The 24,282-nt window shown below is 32.1% G+C and overlaps 1 protein-coding gene across 3 annotated transcripts; it reads left to right on the forward strand.

Moving 5' to 3' along the window:
- Positions 1–5,934: 5,934 nt before the first annotated feature.
- On the forward strand, positions 5,935–20,749 carry LOC18439282 (glutamate decarboxylase 2). 3 transcript variants are annotated; one of them, XM_006849451.4, is made up of 7 exons: positions 5,935–6,276; positions 7,726–7,930; positions 8,319–8,519; positions 8,990–9,204; positions 12,270–12,523; positions 13,590–13,642; positions 20,143–20,749. In XM_006849451.4, the coding sequence occupies exons 1-7, from the start codon at positions 6,182–6,184 to the stop codon at positions 20,632–20,634; spliced, it is 1,515 nt and encodes a 504-aa protein (XP_006849514.3). In that variant the 5' UTR covers positions 5,935–6,181; the 3' UTR covers positions 20,635–20,749. The 3 variants fall into 3 exon arrangements, with proteins under 3 accessions (XP_006849514.3, XP_088720615.1, XP_020526031.2); XM_020670372.2 differs by having other exon boundaries at positions 6,127–6,444; XM_088864489.1 differs by lacking the exon at positions 12,270–12,523 and having other exon boundaries at positions 6,004–6,276.
- Positions 20,750–24,282: the final 3,533 nt, after the last annotated feature.

Consider the following 24,282-nt stretch of genomic DNA (forward strand, 5'->3'; position numbering starts at 1 on the left):
AGAAATCCACAGATGAAGTTCTATCAAAATTCCTAACCAGAGTACAAAAGGAAAGTGTTAATAAATACTCCATAGAGAACTTCGAAAGAAATACAAAGTTTACCGCAATTCTAACCAGAAGGAAAGTCTCAATACTTGCAAAATAAAATAAAACAAAACAAATTCCAGCACCTCATCTGGCCAAAATGGCCGAGGGTTATTTTTATAAAAATAAGAACTCTAGAAAAGGTTAGGTTTTATTTTCATTTCAAACCTAAACCCTATTAAAACTCAATTTCAAACCTAAACCCCCATTAGAACTCATTTTAGAAAGACTAGAACTCATTTTAGCCATACTCAATAAAGAGAAAAACCTCAAAATTTTAGAACTCAATCTTAAACCTAAACCTAAACCCAAACCCATTTTAGAAAGAGAAAAACCTCAAAAAAAGATTTTCATGTGATTTCCTTAGATTTTAGGGTCCCATTTAACAAGGAGAAAATCTCAAAAAAAAACATTTCCATATGACTTCCCTAGATTTTAGGGTCCCATTTAAGAAGGAGAAAAACCTCAAAAAAAAAAAAACAAAAAAACATTTCTATATGATTTCTCTAGATTTTAGGGTTCTTTCCAGCGTTTTAAAAAACGCCGAGTCGAACCGGACCGGTTGGACTCGGAAATCGTGAAAAGGGGATCAGATCGCCTAAAAAATCGGAAATCGTCCGGTTCTAGAGAGAACCGGACGATTCTGTACAGTGAATCGCCTATTCACTGTACGGAATCGGCGAGTCCGAACAGTGAATCGGCGAGTCCGTACGGGTTTTTTTTTTTTTTTGTTGTAATCCATGATAGATTTTTTTGTAATACTTGATCGATTTTTTTGTAATCCATGATCGAATTGTTTTTGTTTTTTTGTAATCCATGATCGAATTTTTTGGTTTTTTGTAACCCATAATAGAATTTTTTGTAATCCATGATCGAAATGTTTGTTTTATTTTCTTGTAATCCATGATCGATTTTTTTGTTTTTTTTTTTTTTTTTGTAACCCATGATAGAATTTTTTGTAATCCATGATCGAATGTTTTGTAATACATGATCGAAATGTTTTTTTTGTTTTTTGTAATCCATGATCGAAATGTTTGTTTTTTTTTTTGTAATCCATGATTGAATTTTTTGTTTTTTGCTTTTTTTGTAACCCATGATAGAGTTTTTTGTAATCCATGATTGAATTTTTATAATCCATGATCGAACTGTTTTTTTCTTTTTTTGTAATCCACGATTGAATTTTTTGTTTTTTTTTGTTTGTTTTTTCTTGTAATCCATGATCGAATTTTATGTAATCCATGATCGAATTTTATGTAATCCATGATTGAATTTTTTGAAAATTTGTGATTTTTTTTTTTAATCCAGGATTGAATTTTTTTTTGTAATCCATGATAGAATTTTTTGAAAATTTGTGATTTTTTTTTTAATCCATGATCGATTTTTTTGAAAATTTGTTTTTTTTATTTTTAATCCATATTATTCAAAGAGAAAATGAGAGAGATGATGATTCTGAGGCCACCCTATCCCAGCCATATTATTCACATATCGAGTCCCAACAGTAACAGTGTAGGGATGAGCACGAAATACTGTAAATTAAATGCTGAATGGCGGTTCATGCAGGGAAAGAACATATCAATATTCGCATATTCATTCAAAAACATGAAAATTCTTAATGGAGTATCCTCATTTTTTATTGAATTCCTAAAAAATAATATTTATAATGAATTTTAATAATTTTTTTGAATTTTTTTTAAGCTTTATTCTAACCGATTCACCCGATTCCCGATCCGAATCGCCGATTCGGATCGGTTTTATTGGAAGCCCGATCCGGGTCACCGATCCGTTTTTTAAACCATTGGTTCTTTCTATTGGGAGGGTAGTAGTTTTAAAAGAAGGGTGCAGTTTGCATACCGATGCATCGTAGGTGTAGAGGTAAGGTGCACCTTCAAATTTTATCTTGGTATATAATTTTGATGTAAAATGTTCTTAGGATTATCTCAAAATCTATTTTTATATTTAATTATAAAATTTTAAATTTAAAAAATGATTAAAATCAAATAGATTTACAAACATATGGAAATCTTGAAAATGGATCGTATAGATAATATGTTGTAAAATGTATGAGACTTAAAATCTTTTTATTTTTCATAGTCATACATGTCGATGTTGAGATGATCAATCAAAGGGGTTTTCAACATTAAAACTATCTTTTCTTATGGATTTTTTATAGTTTTACATTATAAGATAGAACTCCACACTCCGTAAGATAAGATACAGAAAACTCCAATGAAGAAGAATAATGAAAATAAAATCAATTCTAGGGCTTCTAAGCACTTTATAAAGCAAACAAGAAAATAATAGGTCAAGAACATCTGAAAGAAAGTAAAGAGAGCGAATTTCTAAATTTTTCTAGGGTTCATCACCTCGGCCATGACCTCCCTTCGATGAGGTTGACGCCATGACCGAGCAGAGGCAAACCGTAATTCTCCCCCATTCTTGCACAATCCGAAACCCTAAAATTTCATCAACACTAACCCTTAATAGCTCACCCTATTAAATTAGCTCTCAGAACATAAATCCTAAAATTTAATAGCTCTCAGAAATCTGGAATATCCCAAACATAAAATTTAATAGCCCTCAGAAATCAAGAATATGACCAAAGAAAATCAGTTCTGTATATATAAGCTTGGGCAAGTTTTCTTACTGTATATAATTATATATAGAAACTTGGGCAAGTTTTGGAGCGCCGGTACGAAAACTTGTCCGAATATTGTGCGCATAATGTTTTATATTTTATGCATGCTCCCGTAGGACCATGTTATATACTTACACCATCAAGATAATAGCAACATGTTAAAGGATTGTACACAATGAGATCATTTACCTTTGATACAAGGTGGTCACAGTTAATTACAACCATCCGATGTGGAGTTTGATAGCATAGATGTATTACAAAGTTTGATTTTTTTTTTTTTTTTTTTTTGAAGTTTGAGTTTAGTCCGTCAAATAATTGTAGTCACCCAATTTCACATCTAATTGTCAAGATTAAGTGACCACCTTTCAGCAAAGGTAAATAGTCTAATCTTATACTTTCCCATATGCTAAAATGAGATTGGTGTGATTAATTTTAACTAGACTAATTTAAGGCTGTCTTAAAGATTTCCAGCTTTGAAACCACATTTCTCAACACTATTTGAAGGTAGGCTCTAATTTGATTGTTTAGAGCATAGGCTCTATGCAAACCGAACCCATCCTTTTGGGAAAAGTTTATATAGAACTGAGGCTTCGCACAATCAAATTAGATCCTACCTCAAAATTTTCATTAGAAGTCATTGTTTTGAGGCTCAAATATTTGCAAATTGATCATCTCGGCATCAAGATGCATGAACATGAGAAAAAATAGATTTCAAGTTTTAGAAATAGTGTATTTTGTAACGCATTTTTTGATTGTCAATTTCAAGATTTTCAAGTTTTTATAGATCTATTGATCTACACTATCTTTAAATCTTTAAACTTTATAAATAAAGATAAAAATATATTTTGGAAAAATATAGAAGGAGACCATTTACCTTTGATACAAGGTGGTCACATTAATCATGACCATTGGATGTGCAATTGAGTAACTGCAATCATTCCATTGACCAAGCTCAAGCCTCAAAATTTTTTTTTTCAAACTTTGTAACACATCCAAGCTATCAAATTTCACTTCAAATGGTTGTAAGGAATTGTGACCACCTTGTATCAAAGGTAAATGGTCTCATTATATATAATCCCACAGATTTTAAGTCTATTACAAAGTTTTTCAGTTTTGAAACCACATTTCTCGATACTATTTGAAGGTAAGCTCTAATTTGATTGTTTAGAGCCTAGGCTCTTTACAAACCACACCCTATTCTTTTTACCTACGAGAAATTAAATAAATAAATAAATAAATAAATAAATAAATAAAAACGCTTAAGTAATCTTTGTACCGAGTAAATAGATATGAATAAATAAATAAAAACCCTTAAGTAAATAGATATGACCATCTGAAATCTCAGCCATTGGAGAGGTGCTCCTTCCCGTCCACGGAATACTTTGCCAGTTTGCCTGAAAGCCCATTAATACGGTCATCTTGCCATGTGTTATACATAAAAGTGTTTCAATCCTAAAAAGGATAGCGATTTAGGCGAAGTTCTTTAAAGAAATCTTTTGTATTTTATTTTTATTTAAATAAGATATTTATCGATATTTTAGGGTGTGATTTTTTTTATAAATTCAACTAAACAAAAATTATTAAAAAACATTTAAATAGCAAAATAAACCAAGATACCCCTAAACTTATTTTGATAAATATTTTTAATTTTTATTCAATTCTACTTATAAAAATGAAGTTGAAGACTAAATTTTAAATTAAATACCAGTTTTAAATTAAAAATAAAAATAAAAATTTTAAAATAAAAAAATAAATATATTTTTGGCCCTTGGATAAGGTTGGTTTAATCTGAACTATTATATATATAATAAAGTTAGACAGAGATAGAGGTGATGAAAAAAAGGAAAGTGTTTGGAAATAGTTTTAATTGTTGATGTTAAAAACGAAATAATAAAAAATGTTAGTGTTAAAAGAAAAGGATAAAAATTACGTTTAATTTCAAAATTAAAATAATTATTATCCAAAATTGCGTGAGAGATAACGAAAATCAAATCTCGTGATTCTGTTGAACTTTGACTAGAGTGACAGAAACTTTGTCGCCCAATCGACACATAATGTGTCGCCCAATCGACACACAGTGTGTCGCCCAAAACGACACACTTTGTGTTGTCTGGATCATTTTGTGTTCGTTCATTGTATTTGGTCAACAATATATTATGTGGCACAGTTTGTGTTGCCACACATTGACAGTCAGATTTTTCGAATTTTGAGTTCTAACCAATTGGATAATCACTCGTAACCTTCTCCCAACCACTCAGAGGTAAAAGGACCTGAGTCGGAACTCTTAAGGGCTGGTCAACAAATTCATTTACACTTTGATTGGAGATAAACACTCGGAGCTCTATGATCATCAATCCCATAAAAAAGAGGCCCAAATTTCAGCATTTGACCATTAAATTAGGAAACCTAGCAATCCCATTTCAACCAAAGCTACGGCTTGGTCACTCTTGAAGAGAATAAACAGCGTAAAATGAAGCCACGCTCTTGATACAGGTGAAGCTTCAAGCTTTAGGTGTCCCGGGCCAACTGGCCCCGTCAGATAAGTCTCTCTTTCTCATTTCTTGAAGTTATCTTAATTTTTAAAGATGGCCCAAATATCTAATTTCATTTCTAGTTATAAAATTTAGAACTTAAAAAATGGTTCAAATAAAGTAGATTTTTAAACACATTAAAATATTAAAAATGGACGGTCTAGATAATGTGCTTCAAAATGTATTAGTTTTTTTAGATTCAAAGTATTTTATTTTTTCATTTCCATAAATCACGATGTCGAGATAATCAATTAGAAGGTTTTTCAAGAATAACACAACTTTTTTCCGATGGGTTTTTGAGATGCTCTTTATTTCTACAATTTAAAGTTGCAACCTTGTATAAACTTTTCCCTTGTTTTAACATTTAATAACTGCAACTCATAATCTTACAAAATTTTATCGTTACATATCTATTTTTTTCACTCTGTTTTTCTAAGCAAAATCCGGAATATTCACGTTTCTCTAAATTAACTAAATTTTGGTAATCCGCATTTTTTAAACTCATTTGTTACCTCCAACTTTTTGAAGGAAAACCGATTTATTACCAATAATTGGGGGTTTTTCGATATATTACTATTCTCCGACTTGCAAGCTCTATTCTTTACTAATATTGCAATTCTAACTTTAAACTCTCTGTCTGTCTCTCTCAAGTGCTAAATACGGCTTGTCATTGAAGAAAGAATAAGAAGACTAAAGGTGAAAGCAAAGAAGTTATTGCCCAGTAACCCACCCTGAGAGGTTACTTTAAGGCGTGAAGAGATGAATTAGAAGAAGCTTTGATGTTGAGGCAAGTAATAACATGACTTGCATGGAAAGAAAAGAGGGATAAAAAGTAGGATGCACATTCAAATGGCGAAACAAAGTTGGAAATTCGACGAGGACAGTTAAGGAGGGCTTTGTTGTTGAAGGAGACTTTTAGGTATTGAAGCCATGGTTCTCACAGTGGTTGAGCGTGAAGATCCTGAGCCTGAGAGCTATATTCACCCTGTTTTTGCCTCCAGACAAATCCAACACCCCCTCCCAAGGTACTCTGTCTCTCTCTCTCTCGATCAACAAGGAGTTAAAAACAAGGACTCGGGATCGCACTTGCTCGTGTTCCAAGTTCCAACCTTCGAATCTAAGTAACGCTGAGCCCAAATCAGACCCTTTCAGTTCAAATCATTCCCACATCTGCACATATGTGGGCTTCTTCGGTCTGAAATCTTTCCGAGTCAAAATAGTTGGAAAAATTAGGCATGGACCCAAAAATAGATGTAGAATTACAACATCGTCTATATTTTCCTCAATTTTACATCCATGTAATGCTTTTTTTTGTTGTCTTTAGTATTTTAGTTTTGCCTTTCTAATTTTACCCCCGGTTTACTGTTAGCAATATGGGTGCGGTTTCTATAAGGTTGCAACCTTAAACAATCCAATTAAGGCGCACCTTAAAATTTTATCACAACATGTAATTTTGTTGTAAAACTTCTTAGTATTATCTTAAAATCTATTTTCATACCTAATTAGGAAATTTTAAATTTCAAAAATGGTTAAAATCAAGTAGATCTATAAATATATGAAAATCTTGAAAATAGACGGTTTAGATAATGTGTTACAAGATGCACTATTTTTGGGATTCAAAAACTTTTTTTTTTCATATTCGTAGATCTCGATGTTGAGATGATTAATTAGAGAGCTTTTTCAACATTAAAACAACATTTCTGATATATTTTTAAGGTGCATCTGTAATTCTACATTTTAAGGTTGCAACCTTATGTAAACTTTTCCCTAGCAATATTGAACTACTTTTTTTTAAAAAAAAGTTTTCTTTCTATTTTTGTGACTTGTAAGGTTGTATGATTGCTTAGAAATCGAATTACCCCATATCTAGAGCGCTTCAATAGTAGCATCATCAAACTGCCCTATTTATTAATCTAGCCCATGTATGAGGCAGTTTGATGTTTCTATTTATCAATCTGCGCTATTATTTTGCATAGGATCTCTGGGGCAACTGTTTTGTGATTGGACCCTCCATGAATGGAAAAGGTTCGAGATGCATTAGTTCATTTAAAGCCACATAACTTCACCTACTTAACATGGATAGCATGTTTATAGTTTTCTGTGTATGTTGACATGTCAAGAACTTGATACTTGTATATAATACTTTAAAAACATAGACATTTCTTCTTAGCATTTCTTTTTGAAATTTTGCTATAACAATATTTAGTATCATCCAAAATCTCCCATTTCTTTTTTTTCAAATAGAGTACAAACATATAATTGTCTAGAATACCAATTTTGAAATTACTATTTTTGACACTCATATCCATGTCATTTAAAGCACAAACACTCTCATATGTATCTGTGCAGCATAGGGCATCACTTTTGTAGTCATTCCCCATTTTGTCCTTTTGAAAGAATTTATATGGACTAGTGAAATGCTAATAGAAATATATTCGTTTGATGAATAACATGGTTTTGGTGATCATTTGAAGGTTTAGGATGCCTGAGAGACCAACTCCAAAGGAAGTAGCATATGAGGTGATCAGGGATGAGCTCTTGTTGGACGGGAACCCCAGACTGAACTTAGCATCCTTTGTGAACACATGGATGGAGCCTGAATGCCACACACTCATCATGGATTCCCTCAACAAAAACTATGCCGATATGGACGAGTACCCCATCACTACTGAGCTACAAGTAACTCCTCCATTTGATCATCAGTTGATTTATACGACCAGACCCCAAACCAATTCAGTTCAATAAAAAAACTCGATCATGAGAAAAAGAGTTTTTGATATAATTTATGAAATTCATATATTTTATGGTTTTGATAGGTAGTAGTTCAACTGGATTGATAACCTATCAAACTGCCAATTGAAGTCGATAGGCTACCTTTCCAGTTTGGTGATTGGTCCTGTTCGACTGGCCTAATGACTGGACAAACCACTAATTGAACTAAGTCCAGTTTCTAGGTCCTTTTTGTGTTTTTTTTCTTAGACCTATGAAACAACTTAAAGAAGAAAGAAAGATATGCAACTTTTTTGCTAGCTTATGTTTTTCATCATATTGATACTTGTTTCATTAGAACCGATGTGTGAATATGATAGCCCGTCTCTTTAATGCTCCAATTGGAAAAGAAGAAACAGCAGTTGGCGTTGGAACAGTTGGGTCTTCTGAGGCCATAATGTTGGCTGGGTTGGCATTCAAGAGGAAGTGGCAAAATAAAAGAGAGGCACAAGGCAAACCCTATGATAAACCCAACATTGTAACTGGTGCCAATGTTCAGGTAAATACCTCTCTTTCTCTCTCTCTTGTTTGTGTAAATGTATTGTTTTAGGGTAAGTACGATATTCTAGTAATCTCTAATTCACAAAACCCCTCTTTACCGCCTTAATATATTTTTTTGCAAATATAATTCACTTGAAAATTTGAATGTCTACTCTTGAAAAATAGGCCAACTGAATAAAAATATTAAAAAAATATTTGTAATAAACAAATTGATCAAAATACTTCTAAAATTTATAGGAGTATTTTAATCAATTTAATTTTTATGAATAATTATTTAACACTTTTATTAGGTGCTTCTTGATGAGAAGAGTGGACACTTCAAATTTCAATTGATTAGGATTTGTAGAAAAAATATTACAATTCAAATACGAAAAATACAGATAAGATATTTTCCCATATATATTTAAAAGAGAATTATATTCTATAAATCATAAGTTCACACCTCTCTCTCTCATTGGTGTTTTATAGGTATGTTGGGAGAAATTTGCTAGGTATTTTGAGGTGGAATTGAAGGAAGTAAATCTTAGAGAGGGATACTATGTGATGGACCCAAGAAAGGCTGTGGAGATGGTGGATGAGAACACAATTTGTGTGGCTGCCATCTTGGGTTCCACTCTCAATGGAGAATTTGAAGATGTGAAGCTCCTCAACGATCTCTTGATAGAGAAGAACAACAAAACAGGGTAAGCCAAATTACATGGTTTTAATTTTTACACCAACAAATGTCAATCCTCGAGGTCAAAATTGTTGATTTGGACATGCGGTCAAACACCTCAACCCCTGTTTGGATTCTTAGAATCGTAATCTAGGATTGAGATTTATGGAATATGAGGCCTGAAACATGTTTGGGACACATTGGGTCCATCATTTCCAAAAGATATAACTCCCATGTGGCCAAATATCTTTTATAAATGGTTTTATGGAAAAATAGATATATCTATAATAAAAATAAATTGACATTAAGACCATTCACTTTTATTATAAGGAGGTCACAATTAAATCTTGAGCATAACATGACCATAACAGATGTGAAATTGGGCGGCTGCATTTATTTCATTGACCAAGCTCAAAATTCAAAATTTTTTTTTTGAACTTTGTAATACACTCAAGCTTTCAAATGAGCTTATTGTATATTGTATATAATCTTTAAATAAAAATATCTACATTTACAATTAGAGTAATGATCCTATGAGACCCTCCCACACCTATGTGTATAGGACCCTAAAGAATTACCATTAAATTTAGCACAGTTTTTAAAAAAATTATCACATGGATGTGGGACTTGACTTTTCTAGAGATCTGCGTCAAATTTAATGGTGATCATTCGGGGTCCTACATACATGGGTGTAGGAGGGTCTCACAAGGTCATTTCTCTTGCCATTATTGGGAGATACACAAGGACATACATAGGTCTTAAAAGATAGAACTTTTATAATTTGAAAATAGAATGAAATTGAGAGATCTAGATTTTTAAAATAGGTGAGACAAAAGTAGAGCTCCAAAACTTAGATTAACCGGTTCAAATCCACTATTAACATTTTCACAAAGTCTTCAAACCTTTGGCATCCCATCTAACACCCAATCCAAGATTGTGTCATCTGATTTGGCATATGTCCTAGATTTGTTAAGAAAAAGTTCATATGGAGGCATGCTCACATATGAACTCGAGCTACCCACGGTCCAACTTAGTTTAACGATGGTGATTGGAACTCTACCTTTCAATCACTATTGTCAAAGCGGGCCTCTTCAGTTATTGTTAGCTCTCTAACTCCTCTCTCACTAAGTTGGTGATTCAAAGGTAGAGTTTCAAGACAAACATACAATTTGGACCCATGGGATCACCATAAATGTAAGGTATAAAAACATTAAGAGAAAAAAAAATTAAGATTTTAAAAAGTGCTAATTTTTAACTAATGGAAAGTGGGATGTCACCTTTGGGGAACTTTGAATCATTTCTTTTTCTTTTTCTTTTTGTACATTGTACGGTGGATTAAAAATGATTTGAGAATTATTTAAGTTCGTACTAATACCCTAAGGGCGCATTTCATTTAAGGAAACTTCAATCTTTCAATATTGTAGCACAAAGTTTTACACTAAAGTGCAGTATCCACTTGCCTTCCATTTAAGGTTAAAAAGTGATACTGGTTGTTTCAACGGGCCCCATGGAACTTCAAATATCCATTTCCACGAAAGCTAGGTTTCTAAAACTGCATCTTCTATGAATCAAACATGCCTCAATTGTTTTCACCATTGTGCACATGTACAATTTGTGCACATGTACAATTTGGGTCCACAATAACAACCATATATGGTACCTTATTGATATGTAAGTGTGTAAAGTATTTATACATGCAATCGAGACCCAAAATCTTTTTTGGCGAGCAATAAAATATGAAAAATAACACCATGCTAAATGATATTAAAAACTTGCGCATGCATTTGTTAGGGGTGGCAATGGACCCACACCCGACCCAGGACCTAAGGGGTAGACTTGGCCTATGTCCGGGTATGGATCCAAAAACCAGACCCAGTCGGTCGGGTCTGGTTCCAAATCTTGGATCCGAACACTATTGGGGTCCACGTCGGATTTGATTTGGGTCTAGGTCCGGGTCCCACGTTATATTTTTTATTTCCAATTTATAATATATATATATATATATGAAGATATAGATATTTTAATTTTTCGATCGGATCCGACTCTACATCTGGGTTTCTTAATAATTTTTCTGGTCCAGTCCAAGTCTGGTCCAACCCAACCCATTACCACCCCTACCATCTGTTTTTGGGGTAGGTCACTAATGGGATTTAAAACGTGACACCGATGGCCCAACCACCACGCCCATGGCCTAAATAGTAAAACACCAGATAAATAGAATATTAGAGAAATAAAAAACTTGAGGAAGAAAGTTACTATTTTTCCCCAAAAACCTATCATTTTTTCGTGTACCCTTTGTGTATTACCTCTTCTTGGTGGAATCTTAACAACCATCAGGTTCCATGTTTACAACATTGCATTATTTAACTCTCAAATTTGATGCAAATATTTAAGCATGATATTTCTCCAAAAGAATATTTAACCATGACAAAAGTGTTCCTCATCTAATTCATTCATTTTGCCGGATTTATCAAAGGGTGCGATTTGTATAGAGCCTAGGCTCTAAACAATCAAATTAGAGACTACCTTCAAATAGTGTCGAGAAATATAGTTTCAATACATGAAATATTTGTTAGCGTTAAAATATATGTTCATCTTTATTTATAAAGTTTAAAGCTTCAAAAATAGTGTAGAGTGATAGATCTATAAAAACTAGAAAATCTTGAAAATTGACGGTCCAAAAATGCATTACAAACTATACTATTTCCAAATCTTGAAATCGATTTTTTTCTCATTTCCATGCATCATAATATCGAGATGATCAATTTGAGGATATTTGAGCATCAATACAACCTCTTCTAGTGAAATTTTTGAGGTAGGCTCTAATTTGATTGTTTAAAGCATTGGGTCTATATAAACTTTTCCCTTTATCAAAAGACACCAAATTTATTAACTATCTTATATTTTACCACTTTTCCAGTATTCATAGTCATGATCATGCGTATTTTGGTGGGTTTCTAAAATTAAATCAAGTACGAATAAAATGTTAAATAGTTCATTTGTTAGGTGTATTTTGATAAATTTTCTTTCAATATTTTATGCATATTATCCTCACACTTTATTTTTTTCTCCCACTTTTGGCATCTAATGTAGGTGGAATACTCCCATCCATGTGGATGCAGCCAGTGGTGGGTTTATTGCACCCTTTGTCTATCCAGACTTGGAATGGGACTTTAGGCTACCCTTAGTGAAGAGTATCAATGTTAGTGGACACAAGTATGGACTGGTTTATCCAGGTATAGGCTGGGTTGTTTGGAGAGCAAAGGAAGATTTGCCTGAAGAGCTAATATTTCACATCAATTATTTAGGAGCAGACCAACCAACCTTCACCCTAAATTTCTCCAAAGGCAAGTGACCATTTTTTATTTTTTTTTAATGTTAAAAAATGATTTCATTAGTTTAAAAAATTAACATGCAAGTGCATTTGGCTATAAAAACTTGTAAGAAAAACTTATGATAAGACTATTTACCTTTGAGACAAAGAGGCAACAATCACATCTAACCGTTAAATTTGAAAATGGGTGGCTAGAAGTATATCGCTAACTGGGCTCAAAGCTCAAAATAATGTTTTTGAACTTTTTGGCATACATCATTTTTTTGGACTTTATGCCATACATCAAGTTATCGACGGCTAATGTAGAGTGTGACGTACTTGTACCAAAGATAAATACTCTAATAATATACAATTTCAAAATTTTATACAAAGACTGTAGAAAAATTTAGAATATCTTGACAAGAAGGGAAGCATTAGAAATCCCCTGGTTGGTTAAACAATTTCCATTGAATTTTTCTCTCTCTCTCTCTCTGTTTCTTTTTTTTGACATATTAACAATGAGAATGGAGGGTGGGACATTATATTGAGGCAATAGCTTCCCTAACCACTAATGCTCCAAACCCATTCCCCCCTGCATTTTCCTCTCTGAAAATGTGATCGAGAGAGAGCACCAAAGCACTTTTTTTTAATCTTTTTTCGAACTACAAAGCATTGGTAAATTATTAAGAGATTCCACCAGCCGAAATTCCAAAGCCACTGCCCTCTAAATCTGTTTAGTACATGTGTACAATAGGTTTTAATTTTCTAAAAGTTTCAATTCAAATAATTGTTTGGGTTCTCATCTGATGCTGAAGGGGAAAGCATGGAGCCAATTTTGGGTAAATTCTATGTGGTGGGGTGAGGGGACAAACTTGGTAATGGATCTAGTTGGCCATATGCTTAACATTATTTTAAAGTACGATTGTTCTTTTCAACTACGTAAAAAAAAAGGGGGGGGATGATTGTTGTGGTTATTGTGATGCTAGATCAAATGCTAAACTTCTTCTTTTTTATTGATATAAAGTTTTCACATTTTTTTCATGATATGAACAAATATATTATTCCTTGAAATGAATGAGAAAATGCGGCAATTGTCACAGGTTCGAGTCAGCTTATTGCTCAGTACTACCAGTTCATCCGCCTTGGCTTTGAGGTAAGATCGATTCACTCGTGTAATCGCATTAGTCAAATCTCTCTCTCTCTTCCATACACACCCAAAAAAAAAAAAAGAGGAGTTTTGTAAATATTACTTGTATTTTGTAGAATTTAAAAAATATCCTCAATATTTTATATTGAAAAATGTTTTTATACGGCTGCAGCCCTCACCTCAAATCTCATAGGAAAATGTGATTATGGTGTCAGAAAATATTCAAATCGATCATTTCGACTTGATCATTATGGTTGTAATAAAAAAATAGGATTTCAAGCTAGAAAAATGTATGTTTGCACATTACCTAGACCATTCATTTTAATTGTTGTAAAAATAGTGTATGTTTGCACTCTACCTAGACTATTTATTTTAAGTGTTCAATGATCCACAAGATCTGTATTATTTTTTGAGCTACAAATGTTATAATCAGTTGTGGAGATTGATTTAGAGCCATCATAGAGATTTTCTATACCCAAAGTGTTTTCTTGATGAAGTTTTGACGTGAGGCTTTATGTATTATTATTTATTTTTTTCAAAAGGCCTAGGCCACATAAAAATTGTATCCTTTTATATTTTATTCTCATATCTCATTTCTTGAGAGTGTTTCTGGTATCTCAATTTTTTTATATACATCGTCGAAAGCCCAAATTTTGGATGCCATACTTCTTAACATCATGCATTCATAAAAAAAATATAAAATGGACAATTCAATGAAAACTAATTGAATTACGTGTGTCACGTATGTCATTACTTGTAGCATATTAATTCAATATTCAATGATCAAAGAAATCTATTAATAAAAAAATTGATTAATCACAAATCATGATAAATTTTTAACTACTTATCATTTCTCTAAAATGAATCCTACTAAAACCTTGGTTTCCTAAAATCGTGTTTTAAGACATTCTCTCTTTTACTCTTAATTTTAAATATTTTTATTGCGAAGGGATCTGCTAATATTAAACAATGGTGAAAAACATATAGGAAAAATGAAACTAAACAATCTATGTAGGCCTTTAATCATGTTTATAAACCGTAGACCTTAAGCCTTAGAGAAATCCTAATAATGCCTTAGAGAAATCCGAATAACCAAAAGAGAGATGGAAGTACTGCCCTCATCTAAAGGGCGTTAGCTCTTCCCCAAGTTCAACTATATTTCCTAATTTTATGTCCAAATAATAGAAGGTTAGATGAACTATACTTCCTAATTTTATGTCCAAATAACATAAGGTTAGATTTGGTGTACATTTTGGATTATGTAATTTGATATACATGAACGTAGGGGTACTTTTGAATCCATTAAAATAGGAGAGGAAAAGAGATCTACGTAGCTCAAGATATAGATAACAAAAATCAACAAGGAAATTAAACTATCTTATGATTTTTTTTTTTGTGAATTAATTTTCAATATTTCTTTATACTTTTAAGGATTTCTTATGCTTTAAAAAAAAAATTGTATCCAATCCTCATATTTTTATTACCTTTAATATTATAAATTTGTAATTTTTAATTTAATAAATTAGTTAGTCTTTTTTAAATTTCTATATTTTAAATATCATGTTTTAATTTTTAAATTATAATTTGATTAGTTTCTATTAATATATATATATATATATATATATATATATATATATATATATATATATATATATATATATATATATATATATATATATATATATATATATATATATATAAAGATGCTATGGTACGCCGATGGGTGTACCTGTAAGAATACGCCCAACAACCCATATAGAATTTGGGCCGATCTATGATCACGAGACCGCCACAATCTCATTTCGTATTTAAATTTTAATTTTTTTTTACAAATCCAAATCACTTGAAATTTTAGGCATGCGTTCTTCTCATCAAGGCCCACCTAATAAAAAATCAAAAAAATAATTCGCAAAAAATAAATTAACCAAAATACCTTCGAAATGTTTCGGGGATATTTTTGATAATTTATTTAATGTAAAATAATTTTTTGGTATTTTTATTATATTCTTCTATTTTTTAAAAATATGCACCTAAAATTTCAAGTGATTTGGATTTATAAAAAAAAATTAAAATTCAAACACAAAATGAGGTCGTGGTCATCTTGAGACTGTCAGATCTGCCTAGTTTCAATCTAGGCAGTTATGAATCTGGGCCGTTGTATGTATTCTTACAGGTACACTCGTCGGCGTACAGTAGCATCTTTTATATATATATATATATATATATATGCTCTTAAAGTCCTCAATATGTTTAGACACTTAGATACTTTATCCTATAGTGTAGTAACTTTTTGTCTAGGTATATTTTAAGTAATTAGTCAAATGTCAAATAGAAATTTCTAATAGAAACAAAAGTATTTATTAATAATAGTGGACGATTACAACCCCCAAGATGTATTAATTATTTTTAACTATTAATAGAATGCCATTATTTTCTTATAGAAATATCTATTCTACACTTCTAAATGACCAAAAATGCTCCTACTTAAAAAAGCCCCTACTTGAAAAATTTTGATTTACACTTCAAGGGTATTTAAAGATATACACCACAAGTGGTGTAGCTTAACAAAGCCTCTATATATATATATATATATATATATATCAATGTATTTAACAATTTTGAACATTATACGTTTGTTAGCCTTGTTTTATAAATGAAGCATTTTTTTTAATAAGGGTAATTTTGGTCATTAAAAAAAGTGTGATGTCATCCACATGGTATGTAACATGCACACTAATAACACTTAATGCTCCATGTGAGTTATATCACACCCCTTTTAATTACCAAAACTGCCCTTACTAAAACAAAAACTCCATATACAAAACATGGATCAAGTACAAATTAATTTAGAGCAGATTGTTATGATATTTTTAAAAAATAATTACATACAAAGATGAATGTGTTTCTCAATCTTCACACACCCAAAAAATACAAATATAGGCAATACAAAAAAGAAAAAAAGAAAAAAATACTTTGACTTACCTTCAATATGCACACCTAAAAATACAAACAAAGATAATAGAAAAATTAAATACAAAGAATCATGATGACTTAACTTCAGTATAGACTTTGTCAAGCTTCATCCAATGATAAATCATACCTGAAAAATATTGCAATTGAAAATTTATATGTAAAAAAATAGGTACTAACCTTTCTTCTCTTCCCAAAGAGATTTGTAAAAGTAGGTTTTGAGACCATGGGATTAGAACATCCGAAAAATAATATCATGTACAAATTAATTCAAAGCAAATGCTAAAGATATTTTAAAACATAATTACATACCTTGGAAAAAGCAAAGTTTTTCTTACCTTTAAAGATTAATGTATTTCTCATTGTAAACATAAAAAAATAATATTTATGTGGAAAACTCATTAAAATTGTGAACTAGAATAAAAATTTGAAATTATTTTAATTGTTTATAATTTTTGTTTATTATTTTTTACTTCAAATAGAACATCTGCTAAATAAGATCATGTAAAAAGCATGAAGAACACCTAAGAAAAATACAAACATAGGTAATGCAAAAATAAAAAACATACTACAACTTACCTTCAATAGGACAAACAGAAATGAAGGAAAAAATTAAATAAAAAGAATCACTATGACTCACTTTCAATATGGACTTTGCTAAGCTTCATCCAATTGTAAATAATACCTAAAAAATATTGCAATTGAAAATTTCTATGTAAAAAATTAGGTATTAACCTTTCTCCAGTAGAGAATCACACTAAAACTAATGAATCCTTGCTATATGGAGAAATTACTAATAAATAAATTGCTACAAATATTGATACCAAGGATAACTAAATTGTTACAAATATCGATACCAAGGAAAAAGCAAAAGACACCTACCTAATTGGGAGTAAGGAGGACTATGCAGCAAAGAGAGAAAGATAACAAAAGATAGATAAGTAATTTTGACACCAAAAAACGATGTTTTATGGCTGTTTATGGCCATCATGACTACTGCAATAACAAAACTTGTACATTGTTATTTCATCTAATTGCATGAATAATTTTAAAAAAAAAGAAGAAGAAGCAAACGAAGGGGAAAATATCATCTAATTGCATGAATAATTAAAATAAAATAAACAAAGCAAAAGAAGGGGAAAAAAAGTATATGTCTACTATGAACCATTGATAGCTTGATTTTTACAAACCTAGAGAAAGAAATATCCAAAATTAAATAAAAGAAACACCACGTTGAGAGAAAGAAAGAGAGTAACCACGTTGAGAGAGACAGGGAGAGAGATCACATTAGGAGAAGAGAGTGAGAAAGGGAGAAAGCAATTATATAGAGGGAAAGGTTTCTATACTTCCCCTACAGAAGATCTATGCTTCCCCTACCATCCAGCAGTCTAATTTTGATCAAGAGATCTATGCTTCCCCTACCATCCAGGGGTCTAATTTTGATCAAGAGATCTATGCTTCCCCTACCATCCAGGGGTCTAATTTTGATCAAGAGAGTCACTCACTGTTTGATCTTAGATCCGACGTCTCAAAGTATTTTTTTTTTAGTTTTTTTTATACAAATTATATAAATATGAAATTTGGTACGTGGCATATTCTCATTGGGGTGCATCTATAAAAAATATGAAAAATGTTTTTTTCGATAAAATATAATAACTAAAATACCCCTTGAATCTTTCAAGGGTATTTTGATCATTTCATTTTATTGGAAATATTATTTTTATACTTTTTGCTAGTGCGAGTTTAATAGAGGATTAGACGTCCAAATTTTGGTGTCAAAATAGTTTATAAAAAATAAATTAAAAATAAAATAGTGTAGAGACGTGATATTGTGATTGGGGCAATCTTAGTCCTCCATTCAGAATGGGTTGGATAAAGGGAAGTATATAAGTTTTATGTTGTAGAGAAAACATAGAACTCTTTCCCTTTTATATATATATACATAAAGATGGAGAGAGAGAGAGAGAAATCTCCGTAAATATAGTTTGCATGCATATTCAATTAATAAATAAGTAAGAGAGCTAATAAGGTAAGAGAGATATCATTAAAGCATACATACGTTGGTGGTGAAAGAAAGAGAATAAATAAGAGGAGAGAATTTGTAGAGAGAGGAGAGAGAATAAAATCCCTATAGATATAGCTTACATGTATATCTAATTAATGGTCCATAATTTTTATATAGGAAAAATTACATACATATCCGTTATAGTTTCCGTTATTATAGCTCTAATACAAAGTATTTTTAGTTATGGCCAATTTCGGCTTTGTCTCTTTTGGTAAGTTCATAATCCCTAAGATTCCTCCTAAATTTAGGGGCTCAAACGAGTTGTTTATCAGATAACCATGACTTCAAAGAAGTAGAGAGAGAATACGCCACAAGATTTATCTTAATCTTATAATCTCATAATCCCAAGATTTCTCCTAATCTCCAGGATTTCACCTAAATTAGGGGCTCAAACTAGTCGTTCTCCTTTGATTTTATCGGATAACTATGACTTCAGAAAGATAGAGAAAATACTCCACAAGCAAGAGAAAATATTTTTCCATTCTTGAAGAACCGAAAATTTAAAATTTTCTACAAGAACCGAAATCAGTGTATTTTCAATTGTTGAACCACCGAAAATACTTTAAAAAAAACAAGTAAAGTCATTTTTTTTTAAAAAAAGTTCCCTTTTGAAATGAGAAAATGGACATGGAGGTAATAACCGTAACTATTCGGTCGAGCCGTAATAACGGAAATTATAACGGATATGTATGTAATTTTCCCTATTATATATAGAGATGATAATTCAAAATAAAATTGGTTATTTTTCCTTTATCTCTTCTTAAGATATAGATAACTAATAAATATTATATTGATAGGAAACACTTGTAGCTCCTCCTTATTAGCATGTATACCTTCATTCTAAAATCTGTAGATATCCTCATCTCCTTTTTTACTTTCTCTCTCACATCTCTCTCTTTTCCACATACTCTCTCTTTTAAAGATAGGGATTAGGTACTCTAAGCCTTTTTTAATTTAGAAGTGATGTGCCCTACATCTACTCTAAAATTAAGGCTCTTTTTTCTTTTTACAACACGTGCCCATTCGTTAACTCTTGCTTAATAATATATAATATAGAAAAGAGCACCAAAATATATGCCAATATTTTAGTGGCATTTTGGTTGTTTTATTTATATAAAATCATTGCCATATGTTTTATACATGTCCATGCTGGTAAGAAGTATGGATAGCTAAAATTTGAACTTAATAAACTATATAGAAAAAAATAAAGTTTAAATTATGGTCCACGATGGTCCAATATCTGTTTTTTTTTTTTTCTTTTTTCATTCAACCATTTCTTCCTCGAATAAAAATTAACATGTTTCCTCAATCCTTTCCCCAACTAGTTTTCAAAGTTAATCCTTTTTCCTGCACCTGCAACATAAATATTTGTTGAAACCATGTAGCAAAACAGCACTAAAAAAGAAAAAAAAGAGGGAAAAAAAAAAAACTTAAATGACAAACTACCAGAAACCATTGTTTTTTCATGAAGGGTTACAAGAAGGTGATGGAGAACTGTCACGAGAGCGCGAGGATAGTGAGAGAAGGGGTAGAGAAAACGAGACAATTCGACATAATCTCTAAGGAGAAGGGTGTTCCAGTGGTTGCCTTCTCTTTCAAGGACCCTGAGAGGGCAACTATGGCTTTTGAGCTCTCAAAGACCCTCAGAAGGTTTGGCTGGATCGTCCCGGCGTACACATTGCCTGCAGATGTTCAACATATAGTCGTTCTACGTGTGGTTGTGCGCGAAGACCTGGGCCGAGGCCTTGCAGAGAGGCTTGTTTCACACGTGGGAATGGCCTTACAGGAGTTAGAAGCCTCAGTGACAAAGTCCATCCCTCACCTTGTGCTTAAAATTGAGGTTAAGCCAGAGGAAGTTGGAGAAGAAACTAAAGTCAGTGCCATAGTGAAAGGGATCCATGGCGGGGATAAGGAGTGGAAGAAGATACATGTAAGTGGTAGTAAGACAAAGGGAGTTTGTTGAAAACCAGCAATGCCATATTATTAAGGGTGTGGTTTGTATTTAGCCGGAGCTCTAAATCATTGAAGTAAAGAGCACCTTCAAATGGTATCGATAAATGTGGTTTCAATACTGAAAATGTTTGTGATAGCTAAAAATATATTTCATCTCTAACTATAAAATTTAAAAAATAGTGTAGATCGAGCAGATATAAAAAAACTTGAAAATCTTGAAAATTAACTATCCAAAAATATATTACAAGATGCACTATTTTCAAAACTGGAAATCCACTTTTTTCTCATGTCCACGCATCTTGAGGTCGAGATGATCAATTTGAAGAAATTTTAGGCATTAAAGCAACCTCTTCTAGTGAAATTTTTGAGGTGTGACTAATTTGATTGTTTTTAGCCTCGCACTTATATAAACTTTTTCCTATTTATAAAGAATGAAAATGAAAAATCACCCTACATGTGGTATGCATATAAGCCTAGATTCAATCTCATTCACGTGGAAATTGTAGGGGTGACAATTAGGTTGCATCATCCCGAACCAATTCCGAGTTCTAGTCCATATTTTGGACCTGGGTAGGTTGGGTCTAGGTTCGGCATGGATCCTATCGGGTCAGGTTGGGGTCGACCCGATAACAAACAGCTATAAGAAGTTCTAACTTAGAGGTCGGGACCTCTAACTACGGTTTCACATGCATAGTCTAGGCTCGAGAGGTACCCACATGGGTATTAGTTTTTGTTCTAACTGTGGCATGACATTTGTAATAGGGTGTGGTTTTTATAATGTTGCAACTTTAAACAATCCCAGACACACCTCCAAATTTATCATAACATGTGATTTTGGTGAAAAATTTTTTAGGATTATCTCAAAATCTATTTTCATATCTAATTATAAAATTTTAAATTTCAAAAATAGTTAAAATCAAACAAATCTATAAACACATAAAAATCTTCAAAATGGACGGTCTAGATAATATATTACAAGTTGCACTACTTTTAAGACTCAAATTCATTTTTTTCTTTCATATTCATATATCTCGATGTTGAGATGATCAATTAAAGGTTTTTACGATATTAAAACAATATTTTCCGATGGATTTTCAGATGCACCTGTAATTATTTTAAGATTGCAACCTTATATAAACTTTTTACTTTTTTTTTTTTTGTAATAATTCTTTTGATCAAATAATATAAAGTACTCCTGTCAAAAAAAAAAAAAAGGGGCATATGTGTGGTGCCTCTCGCGCTCTCCATTCAAATCAAAGAAAGTCTTGCAAAAAATTTATGCGATGTTGCTGTCTACTGACACACGTCACATGACATGCAAGTAGACCTACGCAGTCTGAAATCCTAAGTCACTTCTTTTTGGAATTTTAACATACGGACATCTTTTGTGTTTGATTTTTTTTCTTAAATTATGAGAAGTACCTCTTCCCCGCGGTGTTTTTTTTCTTCCTTAAGTTGTATTATTGTCCGCCAATAACGGGCAAGTCATAAAACCCCACACACTCCTTAAATATATTTTGGTTAAATTTAAAAATTTGAGAACTACTTACTAGATAATTATTTTCGAAAGTTAAAATTTGAGTTTTCTAATACTTAGATGTCACCCTTTAAAAAATGGATGGTGTCTATTCAATCTCGAGGTAATTTCTTTTTTCAATTGCGTAGAAGGTGCATTTAGAACTTTTTTTTATCAAAGTTAATCTATGGGTTGAAGAGGTTTATCTCCCCAAACTTTGGGTTCTGTAAATTAATCTTAGGTGCAGTTTTACTTGAGGGAGCAAATAAACAATATACTCCCGAAGGAGAATAATAAAACGAAAGAACCTACATGGCAATCATACACAATTGATGAGATTTGAGGCTTTAAATTCATTTATTAGATCTGTAATTGTCAAAGTCGAGATGAATTTAAGAATCATATGATAAAAATATGATATTCGCCCTTAGCCTAAAGCTCACCATCTTTACCAAGAAAAAATGCATATTCGTCACTATCTAAATCGGGGTTTCAAAGATATCATTGTTCCTTTCAAACTCTTTTTTTTTTTTTTTGACGAGATTACTTTAACTTTATTAATCAATCAGGAATTACAATCTCTCTAGAGAATAGCATATCATAAATTAGAGTATATTGCAAAGTAACTCCTCGTTTTGCCAATCCATCAGCAATGTCATTTGCTTCCTTATACACATGCTGAAATAAAACTATTTGAGGTCCTTTTTAATAAGCAAATAACTAACAATATGATTATACAATCATTTAGGAAATTAAAATAATGAATATAGCAAGGTGTGGGTCCTTTGAATAAGTTTTTTTAAAAAAAAAGTTATGGTTTGTATAAGGTTTCAACTTTTTTTTTTTTTTTTTTTGACAAATATTCCTTACTTTATTAAACAAATCTGCTCAAAATAAATTACATCAGAAGAAATAGCTAGAGTGGGCAAGAAGCCCCTCCTTTAGCAAGAGAGTCAGCCAAAGAATTCGCCTCACGATAAATATGGCAAAACGAAATTGAGAGTGGAGCCACCAAATCCATAATCTACAACCAACTAGACCTCAGTTTCCAAGGAGTTCGCAGCTCCTTCTTGCACCATCTAATTGTGTTCAAAGAGTCCCATTCAATAATGTAGCTATCCCCAAGGTTTCTAGAGATAATAATTTTAATTCCTTGGAGCAAAGCCAATAACTCCGATTGGTTAGCCGTCGCTAAACCAATAGGGCCAGCATATGAGAAGATGACCTCTCCAAAGCTGCCAAACAAATGTTAGATAAAACTTTACACCTCTTAATCAAGTTATCCACCGTCAAAGTTTTATTTTGAATAGCTAACCATAAAAACACCTACACCTTATGGGGAACATGTCATTTCCACACTGTCGCTCCAACAGGTAAAGACCATCTCCATATATCGTGGAAAAAGAGCCTATAACATGACTTGACGAGAAGACCCATCACATTAAACTTCCCAAATCACTTCATCCATATCCCTGAAAAATATAAACCCAATCCAAGATACCCATCAAATCTTTCCATTGAAGATACGTATCTTCACTCAGCCTATTATACGGGAAATTAATACTCCAAGCAGCTCGGAAACCACTCACTTCAACCATATCAGAAACCTTAGGATTAGGTTACGAAACATTAGTAAAACGTTCCGGATAAGTAAGCTTCAAAGGGACATCACCTATCCATTTATAGTGCCAAAAGGAAATTTTGCTAAGGTTTCAACTTTAAACAATCAAATTAAGGTGCACCTGCAAATGTTGTCCTGAGATGTAATTTTAGTGTAAAAAATTCTTAAGATGGTGTGAGAATCAATTTTTATCTCTACTTACAAAATTTTGAACTCCAAAAATGGTTCAAATCAATTAGATCTATTAATGCATGAAAGTTTTGAAAATAGACATGGTCGGATGCCTCGACCTCGCCTACCCAGATCTAGGTGATCGGGTGACACGTGTCTTGGGTTCAGAAGACCTGGGACCTGATATCTCTATCTCGGGTACCTTGTTCACAGAACAAGGGCAAGTTCCCAAATAGTGAGATAGGAATTTTATTTGTGAGGTGGGGACCAACCTCACTTGGGTTCGTGACTTACTCGAACAGAATCGCGTGAGAGCCCTCTTAGATTACGACGGAAAGCCCCCAGCCGCT

This window comes from Amborella trichopoda, chromosome 4 (genome assembly GCF_054954075.1).
Source record: "Amborella trichopoda isolate Santa Cruz 75 chromosome 4, AtrichopodaSantaCruz75HAP2 v2.0, whole genome shotgun sequence".
In the NCBI taxonomy this organism is placed as follows: Eukaryota; Viridiplantae; Streptophyta; class Magnoliopsida; order Amborellales; family Amborellaceae; genus Amborella; species Amborella trichopoda.

Bases quoted from the DNA above. Each gene is read 5' to 3' on its own strand.
- LOC18439282 (XM_006849451.4), top strand. From the start codon at position 6,182: ATGGTTCTCACAGTGGTTGAGCGTGAAGATCCTGAGCCTGAGAGCTAT. The intron at 9,205-12,269 runs GTAAGCCAAATT...CATCTAATGTAG, and splicing joins GAGAAGAACAACAAAACAGG to GTGGAATACTCCCATCCATG. The intron at 13,643-20,142 runs GTAAGATCGATT...TTTTTCATGAAG, and splicing joins TCATCCGCCTTGGCTTTGAG to GGTTACAAGAAGGTGATGGA.